The sequence below is a fragment of the Sturnus vulgaris genome, chromosome 13 (genome assembly GCF_052056855.1).
Source record: "Sturnus vulgaris isolate bStuVul1 chromosome 13, bStuVul1.hap1, whole genome shotgun sequence".
Classification (NCBI taxonomy): Eukaryota; Metazoa; Chordata; class Aves; order Passeriformes; family Sturnidae; genus Sturnus; species Sturnus vulgaris.
In genome coordinates this window covers 11,660,936-11,683,064 of record NC_142255.1, presented here as the reverse complement: position 1 = coordinate 11,683,064, position 22,129 = coordinate 11,660,936, and the positions used below count along the sequence as shown (strand labels likewise).

Below are 22,129 nucleotides of genomic sequence, written 5' to 3'. Positions count from 1 at the left end.
GGGCCGGGCCGGGCGCTGCTGGTGCCGCGCGCGTCCGTGGTTACCGGCCGGGCGGCCGAGCGGGCCGGGCATGGGGCCGCCGCGCTGCATCTGCGAGATCTGCTCCTGCGGGTGAGTGAGGCGGGCACAGGGCCAGCCAGCGCCGCCCGCCCTCGGCACACTCGCCCGCCACACCGAGCTGGTGCCAGTACCCTGCCGCAGGGCAGGAGGGCTCTGCAGAGGGACCTGGACAGGCTGGATCCAGGGAAGGATGCCAGTATCAGTATAAGGTTCAACAAGGCCAAGGGCCAGGTACCGTCCTTGGGTCACAACAACACCACACAGCATTACAGGCTGGGGCAGAGGGGCTGGAAATGCCCAGCAGAGAAGGACCCGGGGTGCTGGTCAGCAGCAGCTGAATGTGAGCCAGCGTGGGCCAGGAGTGCCGGTGGCACCGGGCCTGTGCCAGGGACAGTGTGGCCAGCACGGCCAGGGCAGTGGCCATCCCCCTGTGCTCGGCCCTGGTGAGGCCACACCTCGAGTGCTGTGTCCAGTCCTGGGCTTCGCAGTTCAGGACACTCACTGAGGGGCTGGAGCGTGTCCAGAGAAGGGCCATGGAGCTGGGGAAGAGTCTGGAGCACAAGTGTGAGGAGCGGCTGAGGGAGCTGGGGGGGTTCAGCCTGGAGAAAAGGAAGCTCCAGGTGACCTTTTCAGTCTCTGCAGGAAATCAGAGCCAGGTGGGGCTCAGCCTCTTCTCCCAGACAACCAGTGACAGGACCAGAGGACACAGTCTCAAGATGCACTAGAAAAGCTTTAGGTTGGATATTGGGAAGAATTTCTTCACAGAAAGGGTGACTAGGCATTGGGATGGGCTGCCCAGGGAGGTGGTGCAGTCACTGTCCCTTGGGGTGTTTAAGGAGGGATTGGATGTGGCACTCAGTGCCATACTCTGGTTGTCACGGTGGCGTTTGGTCACAGGTTGGACTTGATAATCTCAGAAGCCTTTTCAACCTCATTGATAACATAAGCAGCACCCCAGGCCACTGGGGAGTAGGACCCAAGTATGAGCACCTTCTCAGTAAATGTGAAGTAGTGTATTTACATTTCATATAGACACAGAATCACAGAATAACTGGTTGGAAGAGACCTTCAAGATCATCGAGTCCAACCCATACCCTAACATCTCAACTAGACTATGGCACCAAGTGCCACATCCAGTCTTTTTTTAAAACACATCCAGGGATGCTGACTCCACCACTTCCCCAGGCAGCCCGTTCCAGTACTTTATTATTCTTTCCATTAAAAACTTTTTCCTGATATCCAATCTATATTTCCCTTGGTGCAGCTTAAGATTGTGTCGTCTCATTCTGTTAGTTGCTGCCTGGAGAAAGAGACCAACCCCACCCGACTACAACCACCATTCAGAGAGCTGTAGAGTGATAAGGTCACCTCCTTTTCTCCAGGCTAAACAACCCCAGCTCCCTCAGCCATTCTCTATAGGGCTTGTGTTCCATTTAAATCAGGTAAATGTAAAAAAAGGTCTTAAACAGACTAAAATAGAACAGAATGGAGACAGTCTTTAAAAGCCACCCAGGCTAAATCAGAATCAGGCTTTTCCAGAAACCAGAGCCAGCTCCCATTGAAGGACTGGACCAAAGGAACCTTTAGAAGAGTTCTGGCAACCTTGTCAGAAACCTGTGCAAGCACTGCAGCCTTTAAAAGAGATTTTATATACCTGCCCTTCTGCCATCATATCCAGTAGCACTCACCACTTTGCTTTACGTTCCATGAACCCATAGAGAGACAGTTTTTTAAGTATTTCTTCTCTGTCTGCTTTTAAAAAATCACAAAAATAATCACCCTAAGATTCAAAGATTCAGTTCATACTAAAAAAAAATAATTTAACACCTACATACAGGAATAGTCATTGTAAGATTGCAGAGGTGTGCTCAATGTTTTTGGAAGTATAGAGCAAACCTTATGGTTGCAAAATGCACCATGACCCACAAGTTTCCTGTGAAGGTCTGCACCCTCTGTGTGTTTCTGTGTGGGAAGTCTGTCTGTCTGTTCATCAGCCACTTTTTTTTTCATCTCTAGACAGAGGTGTGAGGCCAGCACTGAGTAAAGCTCCTCATGTTCTTTTTGGCCAAGCCTGTGGTGAATTTTGCCCCATAAGTTTGTTTCTTAAGTCCTACATTAATGAAGAGTTGGAATGTATTGTTTTCATGCTGAGTTAACAAACCTGGCTTGGCCTCAGGTAGAAAGATGGTGAGATAACACAATGAGACAGCACAAAATGAGGTTCAACTAACCAAAAGTTCTCAATCCAAAAACTGAGTTCAATAATATGAATAATTGAATTAAATATGCATAAAGCTTGTGATTTAAAAATAAACCTCACTGAAGTTTTTACAGTCAATAAAATCTTAAGCCAGTATTGGTTTAGGCAGCACATTGTGTTTGCTTCAGTGTACAGTGTTTCTGTTTTCAGGGGAAGGCTGCTTGGTCACTTGGCAGTGTTACCTGGACATTGGAATGCATACACAGCTTAGCAGAGACTTCAAAGCAACTATAAATATCTAATGTTTTGTAGACATTGTCATTTAGCTATTTGCAGGAAATTTTATGGAGGTATAATTGAAGCTTAATTCTAAATAATAAAATAGAAGGAAACAATCTCCTCTATCAACAGAATTTTTTAAAAAACACTGAAAAAACTTACAGGGGAGCAAAGCCAGTAAGACAGAACTTCATTCTGCTCTTTCAAATACAGGAGGTTAAATCTGGCTTCCAAAGAAGAATAAAGCCTGTGTGGTAGATGAACTTTCTGCACTCAAGAATACTATTTGTCTACTACAAAAGATAATCGCAGCCTATAAAAGCATAGAAGTTGTTTTAAGACACAAAAATAAACTAGTGCCTTATCTCCTCAGTCTGTCAACCTCCCCCCATTTCTGGCCCTTTTGTTATCATTATCATAAAAATCTATATTCCTGAATAAATATAAGTTAAAAGGAAAGAAGATTTCTCTAATGGGTAACTTAAGCCATCATATTGACCACATATAAATACAAACACAGTAAAAACTACCAGATCTCCTGTCAAGAACAGGAAAGTAGATGACTCTCAGAAACAGTGTCCATCCATCATTTTGGTCTTCTAGACCATAGTGTGTGCACTGGCAAAAAATAAAATGAAATTAAAAAGAAAAGCTTTGAGCTGTGTTTGTGGAGAGGTAGTAAGTTTTCTATTACGACAAATATTAAGCTTTTCTCATGATTAGTCTAGTTCTCTGGGAGGAAAATGCTTTGTGGTAGAATTTCAAGGGTCTTGCTAGCACTGTATTTAAAAAAAAAAAAAAAATGTATGCCAGGCCTTAAATAAATCATCAGCATTCTACTAAAATAACCAGAACATGAGCATTTGGCACAAGAGAGCTGATGTACTGTCACTTTTATTCTGAGATTCTTTTATACACTTTTATACTGAGATTCTATTCAAACCTTATGCAAGACTCAAGATAGTCTCTCCCACAAAGAAGAGAGAGAATAATCCACAAAGCAAGTGCCAGTCAGGCATGGGAAAAGGAATATTCTCACCAAATTCATTTGAATTATCAGTAACTCTGGGGTGAAAATGAAGATAAATACAAGGAAAAGTTAAAAATATACAGTGTCTCAAGGAGTGCAGGCCAAACTCTAAGCAACATATTTCATTTATCAGAGCTGTAATCTGTCTTCTCTGATGATTCCTAGCTTTGTGATGCCTTATATAATTAGTTTTATAAAATTATTATCTAAATGAAAAATTTTGGTTTAGCAATTGGACAATATTCTAAATTTGACAGCATCTTAAAGCAGATTTATCAGTTAACCAAAAACCCCCTAATCTCTTCTCCAAGTCAAATTCACCAGGTAATTTTACATTACCCTTCAGGCCAACTGAAAGCACTTTCACAACACAGACTAGGATGTAGGAACTTCCTCAACAATATATTTGATTCCAAGTAATTTTGTGCACAGTTAGAGTGTGTTCAGAGTAATTTTATACACTAGAAATGAGTGGTATGAAGGATATTTTTGGATCAACAATGAATTCTAATAAAATTGCAACCATCTCTTTCCTTGAAGAGGTAAGAGTAGATTGCTTTCAGCTCTGTTTTGTATTTACTAAGAACCACAGGCTCACTCTGCAGTAATTATTTTTCTAGTATCTATTTCAGTTTGTAGCATGTCCATTCAGCAATACATGGGATATACTCACAACATGGCTTAAAAGTATTCAGTATTAAATCCTTAAAGAATGGTGACCCCAGAACACAGAATGTGTTTTGTTTGGTGGTTGGTCTTCTGGACCAGCTGATGGCAAACCGAAGATTTGTTTCCAACTCCTTTGAATTGCATGCCAAAAAATATGTGAAGAACATTATAATTTGATAACCTGTATTTCAACCAGCTTTCAAACCATCCATCCAATGTCTTGTTTCTGCTTAGCTGTTATTTTTACATGCTATGGGACACAGCATGTGCTGTTTGTACTTTCTGAAAAAAACATTACTAAGGTGAAAGTGAATTTCATGACAAATGTAATGACAGGCAAACACTGTAGTGACAAATAGCACACTCTTACCTCCTTGTTTTCCTTCCTTTCCTGTTCTTTCCCTCTTCTTCCTTTTTCCTTTCCCTGCTGTGTTTTAAAAAGGTCTCTCAATTGTTAATTGACGTGATTGAAAAGGAGTAAACACCTGAGGCTTTGAAAGGACCTGGATTCTTAGACAGGGCTACTTTATTTCTCATTTTTTGAACTACTGAGCTGGCAAAATCAGGCAGCACAAACTAATACCAGCTTTAGGATCTCCAGTCTCCAAGAACTTCTTTCAGTGTTTTTTAATTTTCATTTTTTCATTTTCCCAGCAGGAGTCCTTCATTTCTATTTCTGTATTCTATTTTACCTTGCTTTAGTTTATTATTTTCCTTTGTGCTATTCAATGCTAGCTAAAATTCTCTGCAGACCTTTGACATATTCTTTGGATACCTAACTTTCTGAAACTTGAATTTATTTATACTTACTAAGAGCTGTACACTTCTCTTCTGTGGGTTTAGATATTTTTGCTTTTCATCACAGAATTTTACAATATTTGTTTATTTGAAAAATTATGTATTGTTTTTTTCCCTTTTCATTGCAAACTGTCAGCCATAAGTAGGAGGAAGAGCTGTCATTATATATTTCCTTTAGGTCAGCCAGAGATGAGCCTTGTGCAAATTAGAATTAATGTAACAAGGTTTTCAAAACAATAACAACATTTTAATTTTAATTCATGGATCATTAATTGAAAACAACAAGGCATAAATAAAAATTTGTTACTATATAACGCCCAACACCTTTTTGCACAATGGTGTCATTGATAGAGGTATCAATGAGAAGCAGGAGGAATTGAAATAAAACCTATTAAGAAAAAGAGATGTCATTACTTTCAAATAAACATGTGTTTTGGATAGAGAATTTAGTCAGTTTGTGGAGAAAAAAAGGGGTTGAAAAATCATAAATGGCTTGCAGAGCACTAGAGGTGCACATGAGATTTCACACCACTAAAATTTTAATCAAAAAGTGTTCATCAGTCGAGGTGAAAATAGGTGAGGATGTACAGAAATAAAAAGACAAGTGATAAGGTAATAGCAGTAAACAAGAGACGAGATGAGACACAAAATGAAGCATAGTTAGTTACTTTTCCAAATAAAATGAGTAATATCATTAAACATCCCAGACAAGAAGAAAGTGCATCTTGGTGGTAGCATCATTTAGAGAACTGAGATCAACTCTGTCCACCCTTTGTATTCTGCACCAAGGACTAACTCCCAGCTGATGCTGCTTTTATTATGAATTAGTATGATGTGCTCTGGGACCTGTGCCATCAGAACAGTATTTTGTGGCTTTATCACTCAGAAAAGATTTTAAACAAAAACTACTGACATTGTTCAATCTTCCCCATTTGTTATTCACTCCCAGTAGACAGAATATGGTTTTCCTCTAAAATGAAATGATTCAAAATTCTCTGCTCTGATGTGTTTGACCCAGACGCCATCGCTGCTGCCACAGACCCACAAAGATTTATGATGATGGAGTGCAGCCGAGCCACAAAACTGAGTATGTGGAGAAGTACCCTGGCTATGGCAACTTCTGCCCTCCAGAGAGCTGTAAGCCAAAACCAGAGCTCCAAGAGGATCAGGGGAGAATGGATGGCACCACAACATTCAAGTAAATATTTTCAAATGATGTTTCATAATTGGTCTGTAAAGTTTTTCATTCTTTGTTTTTTAAGGAAGCTAAATATTGTATTGCAATCTTCTCAAAATGCAGTCATGGCATCCTTTGCACTTTTTACATGTTTAAAGTATAAATGTCGAATATAGAAATACAGTTACCACAAAAAGGTCGTTAAAAATAGCAAAGCATGCATACAGCAAGATTTGCATTCTTTACAGCAACCCTTAACCTGTAAAGAGAATCAAAAACTTTTGCCTTGTTTTCGGCCTGTTAGGAAATGTAGGCCTTATGGAAAACCTGGCAAGCTGGGAAACTTTCTCTAATACATATGTAGAATCTGAGATAGTAGGGAAATGAAATCTTAAGAAAAATGAACAGGGATTCTTTTATTGATTTTTTAAATTCAGATTATTCGTTTTAAGAAAATTATTACTTTTAAGAAAGCAAACTGTAAAGAGGTTCAGTATATCTGTCCTGTCTGTGCACAGACTCTGATTTTAAGCTTACAGAATTAAAGAGCATCTTTCAAAGAATTTGGAAAAAATGTCACCCATTCATAATTCGTGATGTGACAGTGGCATCAACTTTTACTTTTTTCCATTATTGTTGTTTTTATTTAAAGCTGTGAGGGTATCTGGTAAAATTCCTTTTTTTATCCAAAAAAGAAAAATAAAAATAAGGCATAAAGTAGAAAGGTCAAATGCTATTCTGCCAGACTGGTCATGTGCTTGTATGGACCATTTAAACAGCCACATATGTAACATATGTCCTTTTAATGTAATGTGCCCATACAAAAACAGTGAAATGCTGTTTCTGATTATATTCCATTCTCCTCATGCTATCAGTAAATGCTACCACTTTTAGTAATTTGAGCTTTGCTCTGCTTCTGCATTCTTATAGTTTCTTTCCAAAATTATAGCAACTTTGTAAATCTCCTTTCAGACACCTTAAGTAATATTGTTAAACTGCGAGTGGGGACTCAAAGTTAGTTAAAAAACTTATTTCACCATATACCTTTGAGTAAAGACTATAATGCATCAGAGACCCTAGATTTATGTACTGTGATTCTCTCTCCTTTGTGCCCAAAATATGGTGTCTGATAGATTTTTCAGAGTAAATTTTTTTTTATTTTTCCATATAGCGGAAAAATTACAAGTGACTTTAGAAGGAAGAAAAGATGTTTTGACCAGTGTTTTCTTTTCCTCAATTCAGATCTGATTATTTACCATATGAAATTGTTTCAAGACCTTTTCGGCCACAAGCAGAATATAGACCAAAGTCAGGGAAGATTGACCTGGGAACCATATACCGGAGAGATTACAATCCTCATAAAGTAGGACCAGTGATATTAGCAAGGCCTCAAGAGAGGAAACACACTTCAGGCGCAAAAGTGGATACTATCCCAACTTACCGAGGTAAAATATGTGCCCCCTACAGAAAGAGAAATAACCAAGATGCTGGTACCATTTGGAATAACCTGTGTAAGAAACTGGATTTGTTGGTTTGGGACAGGGAGTAAAACATACTAGAAAGCAGGTGATGATGCCTTAAAACATTCAGCACTCCAGTTGTTGAGGGGAGACCTATTGCTTCTAAACTAAAAGCCCTCTCTGAGGGCTTTGCTTGGCTACAAGGAAATTCCGTCCTGCACTTGGTTGGGCTACATCACACAAAACTGGATGGAAATTAGGGTGCAGTGTATTTTTCAGGTAGTTTTAGTTCATTTGACTTATTTTTCCACGGAGTAGCCAAAAGTGGAGTTTAGGCTTCTGTGTATGTTATAGCTTACATGTACATCATCCTAGTGATCATCTGTCTCGACACCAATTATTCTATTACGATGGTCAGCACAAAGGTACTAAATCTTTTAAGTAAGATGAAAGACATTGTGTTTAAAACATGTATAAGGCTATTTTCTGGGTTTTTTTGAGCAGATAGTCAAAATAGGGCATCAGGTACAATTTTGGGGGTCTGTTTTTATCACACACTATAATAGAAGACAGTTTCATCAAATCACAAACATGCAGATAAAATTGTAATTTTCACTTGCATCCATTTTCTTTGTTTTGCAAGATTTAATGCCAGAAGACTTTGTTTTCATTTTGAAGGAAGGATCTTAAGTAATAACACCTCTATGGTGGAATTTTGGTTTTGCCTTACAGATGACTATAGGTTATGGAAAGGTGAAAGAACAGAATCTTGTAAGGTGGAGCGTCCATACGAGCCACCTTCGGAGAAGTTTGGAAATCCTTCTACATTTCAAGATGACTACATCCCTAGGCAACCCAATCCCCCTCAAAGCTTTAAACCTTGTGAAACCAAGCTGTCAGAGGGGCCCTTTGATGCCAACACCATCCATCGCACCGCGTACGTCGTCCATGAGCTGGAGCCCATGTTCGTAAGGCCAAGAGAAGAGTACAAGCCAAGCGACCAACCCTTTGAAGATCTCACAACCCATCAGAGAGATTTTAAAGGGATACCTGGGGAACAAGCAAAAAGCTGCAAGCCTGAAAATAAAAAATTTGCATCTGATGATCCTTTTAAAGGAACCACTGAATTCCAGGATCGCTATCAGCCATATTTGGTCACCGCACCCGAGTTCCAGAAACCAAGAGAGTACGTTCCACCCACAGACAAGATGGACCTCAGGTCCTCAAACCGTCTTGATTACATTAAACACAAAGTTGCTCCTAGAGCCCCCATAAGACCAGCTCCTGGAAGAAAAAGCACTGGCCCTTTTCAGGGGAAGACTACTACAAAAGAAGATTATCAGCCCTGGAGCGTTTGTCGGCAAGGGCTCATTAAGAAAGAACCAGAAATTCAGAAATTCACAGGAAAATTTTCTAATTTAACTACATTCAGGTCCCATTACGTTCCACATCAGGCCAATCCACCTCAAAGTTTCAAACCTGTACACATTGTATCTACAGCAGCTCCTTTCAAAGATGAAACTTTGTATCGCACTGAATATACTCCAAAGAAGCAAGAGATCTGCCCAGCACAGGAGCCAGATGCTGTGGGTTATGTCTATATAAACACAGATTCTCAGGGTCACAAATTCTACCGCCAGGTGTCCCCAGAACGTTCTGGGTCAAGCTGTAATACTCTTTCAGAGGAAGTACCTGCTGTGTCATAATACTGACATGCAATATTTCAAGCGCCTTGGTAAAATAATTGGAAACTAACTTGTTCATTTTCTCTTTAAATAACACTGAAAACAAATTAAACACTGAAAATTTTGCTTTCAGAAGTTTGAAGAAAACCAAAGCCAAACCAAAGTTTATTACAAGACTAATAAAGATTTGCCAAATGCTGAAGGAACACTACTCCCTACATGGCATCTGTCTTTTTTCTGATGGTGCATTCTAGGTTCCTTGACTCCCCAGATTTCATCACACTCCTTCTCAAGCATATTTATAAACATCTCAGCATATTTATATCCATCTCAAACATACTTATATCAAGATATTTTCTGCAATCAAATGATTGTATTTGTGAAATAGCAAGTGTCTTCTGCTGATAAAATATTTGACACAGTAAACAAATAAGGCTATTTACAATAATCTAAAAAATCAGTAATAATCTCAGTGATCTGTAAGATTTTTTTCTTTATATTTTACTGCCCAGATCACAAGAGAGCATGCCATGACACCTAGGCATTTCTAAAATCCTGGTTTTAGCTTTAATCATCGCTACTGTAACTTCATTCAGATCTTTTTCTGTCGACATAGTTGAAACCACTCAACAACCAAAAGCAGGTCATTAGGCTCTGTTTCCTAATTTCCCTGGTGGTGCTCTTTCAGCCTTGCTTCCAAAGGAAACAGAACTGATGCACACTGACACACTGACACACTTAGTGCATGTGTCTTCCCTGGCTGACTCATCTTTAAACCAGTGTGCAAATTCAATCGGATCTCATGATGAGACTGCATAGATTTACAGAAAATAGAGTAAACTCAGAAATACCAGCTGAGGTGCAGAAATCTGTAGGCAGCCTGACTTCAGTCTGTCTGCTCCCCAAAGAATTGCTTGTTCCAAATACACAGACACCTATTATTTTACATAAATTTTATATGAAATTGCTTCTGTATGAAATATTTAGTATTTTCTCTATGTATCTTTAGCCGATTTTGAGAAATCCAGATGAATCAATTTAATTTTATTACATTCATGATTTAAGCAAGTTCCAATTAATAGTTCTGTAATTAACTATTGTTGTGCTCCATCACACTACTCCAGTGTGATTTTTTCTCTGTAATGCATATCTTGTACCCATTGGTGTAGAACAGTATTTGGGTTCTGCAGAATCATGTGGCTGTACTTCATAAACAAAGTCTCTTATAAAAGGGCTAAGATCAATGATGGGAACATTTTTAAAGCAGGAACTTGGTCATATGAAGGCAAGAAAGCTGAACTGAGAAAATCAGCTGTGCACAAAAGCATAAGAGGGATCCAGACGTTATTAGAGCAGCAGTCAGTTTTACAGAAGCTTTGTCTTTGTACTGTATTTTTGTAGTATCACTTACTCTGTTAATGACATAGCAAATCAATTTTACTTTTCTGTTTGAAAACTATTCACCTCCCTCAGGTTGTGAATGAACATCTGTAAGATCCTAAAAGCAGGACAGGAAAAAGTCCAGTTGATTGTCATCTTTCTGTACCACAAAAGAAAAAATACACTCTATTGAGTCATTCTGTGTCATGCCACTACTGAGGAAACAAAGCCAAAACTTTGCACAGCCACACCTACCCAGGTCTACATCTCATACACAGTCCTGGTACCTCTGGAGCCGTTTACAGAAGCTCCCAGTGCCCTGCAGCTCTCCTTTCTAGGGAAGGAGAAATGCAGTCTGAGTCCATGAAGTTACATATATGCCTTTATGTTCTGCTCAAAATGGTTCTTCTGCTGGGTCTGTGAGGGAGCCCAGATGCTTTTTAAAATTTTCACAGCTGTTTTTGCAGTTCTGAGGTCACTTCCCTCCCTTAAGTTATGGAAAGTCATTTGCTGCCACCTACCAGCACAGTACAAACATTTTGAGAGGAAGGGAAGTGGAGGGCATATTCGATACATTTAACAGTTCCTCTGCAGATGTGTTTGAAGGCTTTTTCAGGGTGGAGGGGCATATTTCCTTTCATTTTGTCCTTTATGCTTTCCCCTAAGTTTAACAGTGAAAGAGAGAAGCCTTTATTACTTCACAATTGAAAAAGCCCCAACACACTGATTGTGCTTCCAGGAAAAGCATCAAATGATATTATAAACCTTCAGACACTATTCAAAACCTGACGTCAACTTTTCATAAGCAACAAATTACTGAAATGCAGACCAAATGAAGAGACGGCTGGAAAACTTATTTTTCCAAAATAACAGCTTTTTAAAAAGCATTTTATGATGTCATGCTTAACCAAGATGTAAAAGCAGAACAATTATTCGTGGATTCAGTTGCTATTCTGAGAGTGCTTTCTGTGCACTCTGCCATCCAGCAGCAGGCTCCACAGCCCTGCTGTACAGAGCCTTTGCTTTTTTTTAAAGACTGCACAAATGGAATTAAAAAGGAAAATCAAGTCTTTATTATTGTTATTTAATATTGTTATCTAGGATAACTCTGAAACACCACCATTACATTGTCAGACATTTATTTTCTATTTAATAAAATACTTTTAAGCCTTCTATTGTTCATACTGTTTCTTAGACTATTCTTTCTAAGGACTATTTACACTATTTACAAAGACTATTGTGAAACAATTTCTTTTTCATGGAGGTATTCCCATCACTCACTAAATACAAAACATGGAACTGGTCTGTCAGATCTAAATGAATCTGCTTGGTGAAGGCCCAGAAAAGAAATACAATTTTATTCCACCTTTTAAAGATCCTGATTCTAGATTTCAGTGAATCAGAGCTGACAGTTGGATTTTGGCAAATTATCTTCCCACTTTTTCAGTCAGTTTACATCTATGTTGTCTCTTAATAGCAGTGCAAAGCAGACTGCAGTGAAGTTGACAATATGTCTGATAGACTGTTAAAAATAACAGAACAAGAACTAATCTAAGGCTTTGAAAAAATCCCAGAATTACGGAGAAAGTAGGTTGAAAAAATAACAAAGAATGAAAGCACAGTTACCATGCAAATCATGGTAATAAACAATCTCAGGGTAATCACAGTGTTGAATAATCAAACTATATTTTATTTCAGAAATATCAAAACTACGTTCAAGAAGCTAAAATCTTCAGTTACTGGAGAAGGAATAAAATAATCTACAAAGGAATGTCATGCCAACTGCAATCACATTTACAGCACTGCTTCGGTATAGCATGCATACTTAACCAAAGTTAATGCAACAAAAAATGCTATGTGTTAACATTTGAAAACTTTAAATATAAAGGGAAAACATGAATAAGAAATTTTGGTAATAAGAAAAAATATATGTCCAAAAATCTTTATTAAACACTGTACAAAAAAAAAATATTGCACTTTAAATCAGACAATAAATATCTACAAAAGTATTTTACAAATGTTTAATTTAAAAAACTGCTTAAACAATCAAGACCCATTGCTGATGAAAAAGGTAATGATCAGGAATATCCTCTCCTTGCAGTCAGCCTTGGACACAATAGTCCACCCTAAACATTTTCTATACAGTAGTGCTACCCTAATTCTCAGTGATGCAAACCCTCTGTGCAGGATGCTGTGTCTGAGCTGCCTCCACAGCACTCCCAGCCCTCTGCCTGTCACACAGGTCACAGATGGAACACAAGACCCAAGTCAAAGTGAGCATTCAGGCCTCCAACATGAGCAGTAGTTTGGAAACTACAAAAGAAAAAAACCATCTATTTTGCCTCCTGTGGGGTCCTCTCTGCTTAAAGCCCTAGTCAGACAATCTGCAGTATGGAAGATAATTTGCCCAGGAATATTGTAGTAAGAATTTATAAACTTTTAAATTACTCAGATGGTTAATGGTCGAGATAGAAAAATCATCTTAATGGAAAATTGCTCAAAATAGATTTCTTGCATTTGTCTATCTTCACAATTAATAATTCTTCCTTGGACTTTTTTCCCCATTAATGGAGCAAAATAGAATGATTATTCAAGACAAGAAATCTGACAGCTATTTTGGCCAGTTACTGGCTCCTTATTTGACTTGATGTGCAAGAGAACAGTGCTCACAAGTGTTTGTTCACAGCTCTGACAAGGAAGCTTCTGTCTCATTTAATATCAGTACATAAGTATAATCATGCCAGAACTTCGATTGTACTTCAGAGACTGGAATTAGAATAGAAACAATAAAAAATGACACCTCATTTATTCAAAAGAGATCTATTGCTGCTTTGAAAATTGTATGAGGATCTATAGTTTCTTACTGCATACACAGAAATACAAGCAAGAAAAATTGAATGTACTTCTGTGTATCCATCTGAGAGCTAGTATCCGTAAAGCATATCCTGTGAGATCAACCCTTAAGCTCAAGCTGTTTATGAAAATGAAGCTGCTGCCAAAAATTTACAGCTACAAGCCACAGCTTCTATAAATTTAAAAATGGTGTTAAATATGATGGGAAAACAACCCCAAACCAAAATCCTGGGAGTCAATAATTGCTGCATTTCCGACATTTTTTAAAGTATTGTTGTGACTCTTCCTCATGAATTAAGGACAGTAACCACTATTTGCTGCTTTTAGGTAATGGGTTTTTTCACTAATAAAATTATAAATTATGGCCCACAAAATTTTACAACGATATGCCATGATATTATCTTGCTAATCCAGCCATGTTTAAAACATTAGAAGTTCCATTGCAAAGAATGAAAAATGAAAGCTCCCAGAAACAATACGTTATCCAGCACATCAATCCACAATACTGTGTTTTCATTAGCCCCATGTTGCCATTTAACTGTTACAACTAATGTCTCATTTACAAGAATATACTTCAAACAGGTTAATTTAATGAACCTCTCTTCTCATCTCTTCACTGCAGCATCATGAACTTGCCATAGAGGACTTAGATTTCTTGACATGATTGACAACATCTTTGTTTGTAGGTGTCTATCAAGCATAAGTTTAGTTGCTTTACAAATGTACAGTAGTGAGTTGTATCCTTGCATTCGCCTTCTGAAAAATATAGTTAAACATTACAAGGCTTTATAATGAGCAAAAGAGAAATAGCAGAACTTGCCATAGTAATTGTAAACAACTGATGGGTTCCTGCTAGCTTTGTAATTATTTTAATGTGCATTTCTGGCAGCAGTGGATTCAAAGCTAAACAAGGTCACAAGTAAGAGGTGTGATCTCACTGCATTCATTTCCTCATTGTCTGTTTCAGAACACTACCCCATCTTGGAGACATTAACAGCTCGCTCAGAGACTTTTGAGTCACAATTGGCACGGTCATGTAGGGAAGTTTGCAGAAAACTTCCTAAATATCCTGTTTCTAAAAGTGCTTCTGAGGCTTTAATATCAAACTGGCCTACATAGAGAAAAGAAACCCCAGGATTACGAAGTGCTCCTTGGAGAGGATAGTTTTACCTTTGATGTACAATCAAATGCTTGTAGAACCAATAGTGTACAACTGTGAGTCACTTTCTAATATAACTACTACGAACTATACTATGCTCATATTTAAATAAACATTTACATACTGCCACAGGATGTGACATTGCAGTGTTGCCAGGTCGCTGGTCTCTTCCTCCCTGTGCAGAACTGCTCAGCCACGGGTCTGTTGCTCTGCCTGTGCACGCAGGACACTCGTCTGGACTGGAACCCACTGCCACAGCCCACACTGCAGGGCCTCCAGGGGCCTGTCCTCCAGTGCACATCACACACCTCTGAACAGTTCCTTCTGCCAGGAGGGCTGTGCAGGGAAATAAATGGCAGTCAAATGTTTGCTTTTGTGCTAAACCCTTATTCCACGACAATAGAATCCATCAGCCCCCATACCCCTGCTCACCCTGCTAGACCAAGGATCCTCAAGATTGTCTCTGTGTTTTGAACATCTCCAAAGACAAAGAAGCCACAACTTTCTGGGCAACCTGTTCAATTTTTTCCCGTATTTAAGTTGAATTCCCTGTATTAAATTTTGTGCTCAGTCATCACACCTACCCACTCATGAGAAGGCATGAGTTTCTTTAAACCAGTTTCTTAACCCTGGAATAGAAAAGGTATTTTATCTTTAAGAAAACTTAACTGACCCTGAAACACTACATACTGGATGCTGTGTGTTCTTCAGGCATAACCTCTCCTGGGTTCCTGAATTCATCCAGTGTCCACAAAGGGATTGCTGTCTCTACCTCCTTTCCTTTTTTTAATAAAAAAGAATTTGCCTACTTGTACTGCAGTGACAATCCTGTACCTTCAATTTGATCATCTAAAGAATCTAACTGGTAACTTCTTCACACTGCTTACCTCTTTCTTTCATCACAAGAAGAGTTTGGCACTGAAGATCCATTCTGAAGCTGACATATAAACTGCTGGTGCTGTGAACCTGCAGGGCGACCTACACAGTGACCAGAGCACTGAAAATTGTCAGGAAAGGGTGAGGGGAGAGAAAAAGAAACAGCCAAGTTATTAACAACAGAATTATCCTCCTAGGGAGCTACCCAGCTACACAGCCCAGCCATGATTTTTTACATCTTGCCTTCCTCAGCCCTGTCACACCTCAGTTTGGATAAGGCCTACATATTTTTGGTCCTCTCTGTGCAATTTTGCCAAGACACTGACTTTCCTGCCTGTTCCTCAATCCATTGTCTTCTCTCATCATGCCACATCCCTACTGCTATAAAATACTTCCTGTAGCTCTGCCCACTACAAACTTGCCTTACTATAAACTGTATTGGGAATGCAGCAATAGCAATTCTAATTAATTACTTTGCCCATTGAACAGTAAATACTAATCATATCAAGATGAACACAAGTTTGCCGCATGAAGGAAGAAACAGAAAATATAGGAAAACAGACTTCTGTGCATTCTGTGACTAGAACAACTTCTTCAATGTGCTGCTGAAGCACATTCATTTATCTTTTTTTGGGACTTCACAAGTACAGCTATGCAAACTGTGTACTGATATGATTGCAATAAAAGCAATAAACTAGCTTGGAAAATGGAATACATCATAATGGCTTAGCTTATAAAATACACTGAAGCTAATACTCTGGTTTCAGGTCACGTCTTCAACAAAAAAAAAAGTTGCTCAGAGAGCATGAAATGAAAAACCAAGATTTCTAATAGACTGGTCTGGAAGGTAATTACAGCCACAGAGCTCCTCCCTTGTGGAAGAGGACAGATGTTCCTCCACAAGAGGAGAGATGCTCAGCCAGTGGCACGATGGCACTGTCCCACGTTTATAATCTAAGGAGGTGCAGACACATGCTGTTACTTACCTGTGTTTTAGGCTGTGCTGGCCCCACTGCACAGGAGTGCCCTGTGCAGGGTTTCCTTGCCACAGGCCGGTCCCTGTGTGTGCAGGCTCCTGGCAGCAGGGCCAGGGCGCTGCCGTTGGCTTTGTCTTGGTGACACGACAGCTGCCGGTGGCGAAATCCACTGCCACAGGAGGCAGAGCACTCCGACCACGGCCCAGCTACCCACCTGCAGGATGTACAGACACATTTACAGCAATCTACAGCAATTACTGCAGTCCTGCTGGTAGTTGGCAGCAACTGTTTAGCAAAGAAAATGCAAAAGAACCTGTCCTTGCAAATTTTAGATGTGAGAATAGTAAAAATCAGTTTCTTCTTCACTTGAGCAAGGTCTTCTCAACGGGGTGAACTGATGACAGGATATTTGCTAACAGAGGTTACACTGCTTGTTACCAGAATCTGTTACTGGGTGAGCCCCACAGACCCTGCTGGATGTGACATTCCAGGAGGAAGGAGAGTGTACTTCTCCATTACTTAGAAAATGAATGGTACCAATTTAGTTGGTACTAAAGTGACAGCTGCCATAACTCATCCAAATTTATTACATCAGGATCTCACCAGATAACAGCTCAAGCAGAACATGTTATTTATTGATTAGAAGTTGCAAATATTTAGTCTGTCTTGGCAGCTAGAAACAATACTGGGGAGGCAGCAGGTGGTAATACAATCAAGCTGACTTGCTCTTTGCATAAATCTAGGCTAAAAATATAAAATCAACTTTATGTGTACCACAACAGTGATAACAGGAAGAAATTTCTATTTTCTTTTGCAATTATTTGATTTTCTCATTCTCAAACAGCTAATATCCATTCAAGAAAGATTAATCTTTCACAGTCTGCACCCTTGTCTTTTTCTCCCTTTTAAAGCTGAAGTACTTTTGCAAACATTTGGTGCAGTGCAGGCACAGCAAAGCACAAATTAAGTAGATACTCAAGGCCTTATATTTGCTTGACTGTACCTCTCACTGTGACAGACAAGTGACTAAACACATGCAAAACGCTTTGAAAAATTAAGGTCCCGTGCCACTGACCATACATCGAAAGGCTTAATAATACTATGGATGCTTTCTAAAGAGCTGCCTTGAGAGGAGAAGATTGTGCAGAAATTATTAGGTGGGAAAATGGGAAGGGAAGTCTGGACAATTTTGCACTTCCCTCCTAGGTCACTAATCCCAGAGAGGGAGAGAGATTAGAGCACCAAGAAACAGACACAGGGCTATTTTCCAGGCATCTGGAATGCTCTTCCTGTACAGAAATTATGGAATATTTCATAAAAGAAAACCAATTTCTATCTTAGCATACACGTATGTCTCAAGGCAGAGTTAATTATGTTAGTATACACACAATTGCTTTCACCAATGTACTCACCAATGGGTGATTACATAAAGCCAAATTAAAAGCAGAACAAATCTAAGCATATAAAGAGACAATTCGGTTCCCATTCTTTAGCCATATGAAATAATTGATTTGTTTATGTTGTGGATACCCCAAGGCCAGTGATAATCAGATTATTTAGTCATGCCCTGCAATCCACTGAAAGACATGACCTTGCTCAGAGGAGCCCCAGGACCTCTTGCACCCTCCTGTCATCTGATCCAAATGCTGGTGCTTAAGAGGAAAACCTGCAACTGAAGCTGTGTTTCAAAAACTATTAATTTGATTTCAGTATTTTTCTACTGGCAAAATGTTTTCTTTCTCTGGGCTGGCTGGAGTTCAGTATCACAATTTAGGATGATCTGGTTTTGGCTGCTAATAATGAAATATAAACAATTTCTCCTGATATATATCTGTTACTAGGTTTTCTCCATTTAGAACAGAATTTAGAACATACTGGCAAGATGCACTCTAGCAATGTCAGCTAAGGTCTTAACACTTCCCTGCCAACATTTTCCAGCAAGGGACAACTCCAAAGTGCATGTGTCTCTCAAGGATTTTTGCTGATAGTGATGGCCAATTCTTTAAAGCAACAAAAAGGACTTGTGAGGATCCTGTGGTGTTTCCTGTTGAAAACCTGGGGGAACATCCTGTTAAGCTGGAGTGCTGAGTGCAGCTCAGATAGTTTAGAGGTATGGTTTTGGCCTTTGGAATCAGATGTTGTGATACACTTTTCTGTGATGTAAATATTTTCAGCCCCATGATCCTCAGTGAGAAAACTGGCAGGGAAGGACATTGAAGGAGCACTGTGGTGAGGGGCATTAGAGAGAAATGAGGCATTCCACAGAAAACATCTTACTCAGAGTTCTGCTGGCACAAAGGAGAGCAGGTGAACACAGAGTTACCCTGGCTACTCTAAACACAACAGGTTTTCCCTCTGAGGTGGCACAGATTGCACAAAACTGCACATCCCAGTGTCCCAGAGAGATCTCCAGCTCAGCTTTTGAGGTGTGGTAGCAGCAAGACTTGCTGCAGCAGCATGGAGACATGCTCAGGTCAGCTGAATCAAGTTTCCCTACTTGCTTGTGATCCATTTCCACATCTCTCATGCTTTAAGGTTCATGGTGAAATAAACCCCACATTTCACACTCAGAGCATAAACACAGAAACAATTCCAGGAGGTGGTGAGTGCATTTTAGTACACAAAGAGCACATGGAAATAGAGCAGAAGGGACTTTACCTGGGAGGGCAGTCCTCTCTGTTGCAGGGCTGGTGAACAATCTCTGGCTTTTGCAGCTCTCTGCATTGTGACTCATTTACTTTCTGTTTCTCTGAGTTCGTGCACTGTAGGCTCCTGGAGCGGGTTCCTGAATGCCCACAGGTGGCAGAGCAAGGGCTCCACTCAGCATATTCCCAGCTGTAATCTAGGAAATACAATTGGAAGCAGTGTGAGAGAGGTACTGTGCATTGGAACTGTGTCACATTTTGATTGATTTGGCTCTGCAGGCTGGATAGACACCACATCCTCTGTAAAAAACTAAATATTTCAGCACTGTGAAAAGGGACCATGAGCCAAAGCAGAATTTAGTTCTGCTCAGCTTCCCCTCAAGTTCAGCCCTTACCTACGAGCATGAAGCCCTCTAGAAGGCAAATGAGATCAGCATATGAAGGGCAGAACCTGGCTCACAGTAGGAACTGATGAGCTTCCTCTAAAACTTTCATAACTTTTTTATACAATGAGCATTAAAAAGAGGAAATTGTAAATCAGGCTCTCTAGGTTTCCTGCTGTTCTACAGCAAGTTTATCCTGAACAAAACTCATCTTACTCCAGACACCTCACTTAATTTCAGGATTTAAGAAAATCCCGTACTAAACTACAGAGAAGTATTTAATGTAAAAATAATTTGACACTGAGGCATCTGGCAAGATGAAAAAGGAATTTGTTTTAAAGAGCGTTTTATATTAAAAACCGATCACCTCTAACAAGTACTACCTTTATATTTAGTCAAAATTCCACACTTACCCTTTCCTCCACAATTTTTTTTGACACTTGGTAAAAGATGAAGTACTATGCAATGTTGACAGATTTTTATGTGATCACAGAAGGAGTCAGGTTTTTCTATAATAACCAAGAATAATTGATAGCTACCAGCTGTGTCCACAGACTCACTCTTGCAGCACATAATGAATTCTTTAACTTATTGTTTTTCAATGTTTCCTTATTACTTCTGGATTTCTTAAAATAATACAAAAGGGCCTTTTTCAAAGTAGAAATAGTTAAATTTACTGACTGCAGCTATGATGGAGAGACTGTATTGTTTGTTTAACTAGGATGACACTGCTCAGAAGTGCCCTCAAAATGCCTACTGTGCAAAAACCACTGAGGGAGGTTTTACAGCCTCACAAATGCATGGGTATGGCAGTGATGAAACATTTACTGAAGTGTCAATCACAGTTAAAGCTCAGAACTAGAAAATGGAATCACTCCAAAATATTGCCCAAGCTGACTGGAGAGGGTATTGGGCAACCAAAAGCCAGTTTAGCTGAAGACTGAAGGTGGACAGTTCAATGACTGGCAGAAATTCTAACTGTAATGAGATCTAGATTAGAATCTAGGGCTGGACTTAGATTTTTTAAAATTCTATTAGGGTATTTTCTGATTTACATTTGATTTTTAAAGGTAAATGTTTTGTTCATAGATGCATCTCAGTAAGACTCCTTTGCAAATGTAACTTCCTTCATAACCTCAGGCACTCCAGAACCCTCCTCACCCATGAACTGTCACCAAGAATAGCCTCATACAGAGCACAGGGGATCTGATCCTACTGCTTGAGGCCCTTGAAGATCAGTCATAAGCCAAATCAAACTGGTAGATGAAGAGACAAAGCATACAGAAAAGCAAACAGTGTCAACAGATGCTTGGTTTTAAATCTGAGTTCCCAATTATAATTGGATTTTTAAAAGGAGAACATAATTATTTTCTAAACGTTTAAAATGTTTAAAACTTGACAAAATGTTTGCAGATACAGCTGACTGGCCTGCTGGTGCACATGCAAGGGTCTTTTAAAATTAATCAGTTTGGAAATTCAGTTGCACATTTTATAACCTACTGATAGAAATGTGGTTTTGTGCCTGTGCATTATGCTGGGGGACCTTACAAGACATTCTTGAGAATTTCACATGAAAATCTATGAGTGTGCAGTGTGCTCTAGCACAGTGATGTGATTTAGGGTGTCTGCACTGAGATCACTACCATATTAATTGCAATGATGCTGGAATATGACAATTATATTAAAAATATTTTTATTATTATGATGATATTTCCAAAGATGACCTCAGCTTTATTTCAGTTTGGTGGGCCATCATGGAGAAATTTGTTGAAGTGGAAGTTTATAAGACCTGTCTGTTTTAAAACTGTTTAAGCAGAAAGAGACATTCTCCCAGCTTCTCAGAGATACAGGCCAGCAATGAGCCCCCACATGATATTTGGATACACATTAATTACCATATCCAACTCTCAGTATGGGCATTGTCTATTGACTTAATGAAGACCATTCCTATATGTGAAGCTAAACATGAATTTCTGAATTACTTTCAACACAGAAAAGAAGGTTAGTTATCAGGAAAGTCTTTACAGAGCAAAAGAAGATATTTTAAAATTCAAGAATTCGTCATATAATTTTCAACAAACCTTCCTTCTTGACATTTACCCAGACTGACATTAGTTTTGCACTGGCTGAAGTCCGACATTGGAATTGTCCAGCAAATCGACCAGAGCTGGTGTTCACCTCTAGGATACGACCCCCGAGCAGGGTTTGATATTCCAAGGTCTGAGCTTCCTCAATTGGATTATCTCCAAAGAGCCACTGGACTGTATTTCTGTGGCTGGGCAGCACTGGGCAACCTAAAAATCAACAGCATTTTAGCAGGTGTTTCTCAACATATTGAAATGTTTGTGAACAAGTGTGTACAAGTGTGCGATTCTACATAAAGGACATTACCATTCTAAATAAAACCAGGAATATGCATAAATCCACTGAAGTCCAAGCTGTGGCCCCAAATCCTGACTGCCTCTTGAAGGGTATGAGCTCTGTAAGCTGATGTGTAC

General features: G+C 39.3%; 2 protein-coding genes across 6 annotated transcripts in view; one reads left to right on the top strand and one right to left on the bottom strand.

The window, feature by feature from the left end:
* The first annotated feature begins 20 nt into the window (after positions 1-20).
* Positions 21-9,564, top strand: SAXO2 (stabilizer of axonemal microtubules 2). Its single transcript, XM_014889721.2, has 4 exons — positions 21-111; positions 6,055-6,234; positions 7,456-7,658; positions 8,406-9,564. The coding sequence occupies exons 1-4, from the start codon at positions 71-73 to the stop codon at positions 9,377-9,379; spliced, it is 1,398 nt and encodes a 465-aa protein (XP_014745207.1). The 5' UTR covers positions 21-70; the 3' UTR covers positions 9,380-9,564.
* Positions 9,565-11,788: 2,224 nt separating this feature from the next.
* ADAMTSL3 (ADAMTS like 3) overlaps positions 11,789-22,129 on the bottom strand; it is a 172,788-nt gene continuing 162,447 nt past the window's right edge. For 4 of the 5 annotated variants that reach the window (XM_088172562.1, XM_088172565.1, XM_088172564.1 and 1 more), the window contains exons 26-31: positions 21,713-21,925; positions 19,262-19,445; positions 16,613-16,817; positions 15,638-15,747; positions 14,875-15,086; positions 11,789-14,347 (exon numbers count right to left, since the gene is read on the bottom strand). In XM_088172562.1, coding sequence (XP_088028688.1) covers positions 14,238-14,347; positions 14,875-15,086; positions 15,638-15,747; positions 16,613-16,817; positions 19,262-19,445; positions 21,713-21,925 — 1,034 coding nt within the window. In that variant the 3' untranslated portion in view covers positions 11,789-14,237. Of the gene's footprint in view, positions 14,348-14,874; positions 15,087-15,637; positions 15,748-16,612; positions 16,818-19,261; positions 19,446-21,712; positions 21,926-22,129 lie in introns of those variants that run through there. The other variant, XR_015806521.1, reaches the window with a different exon arrangement.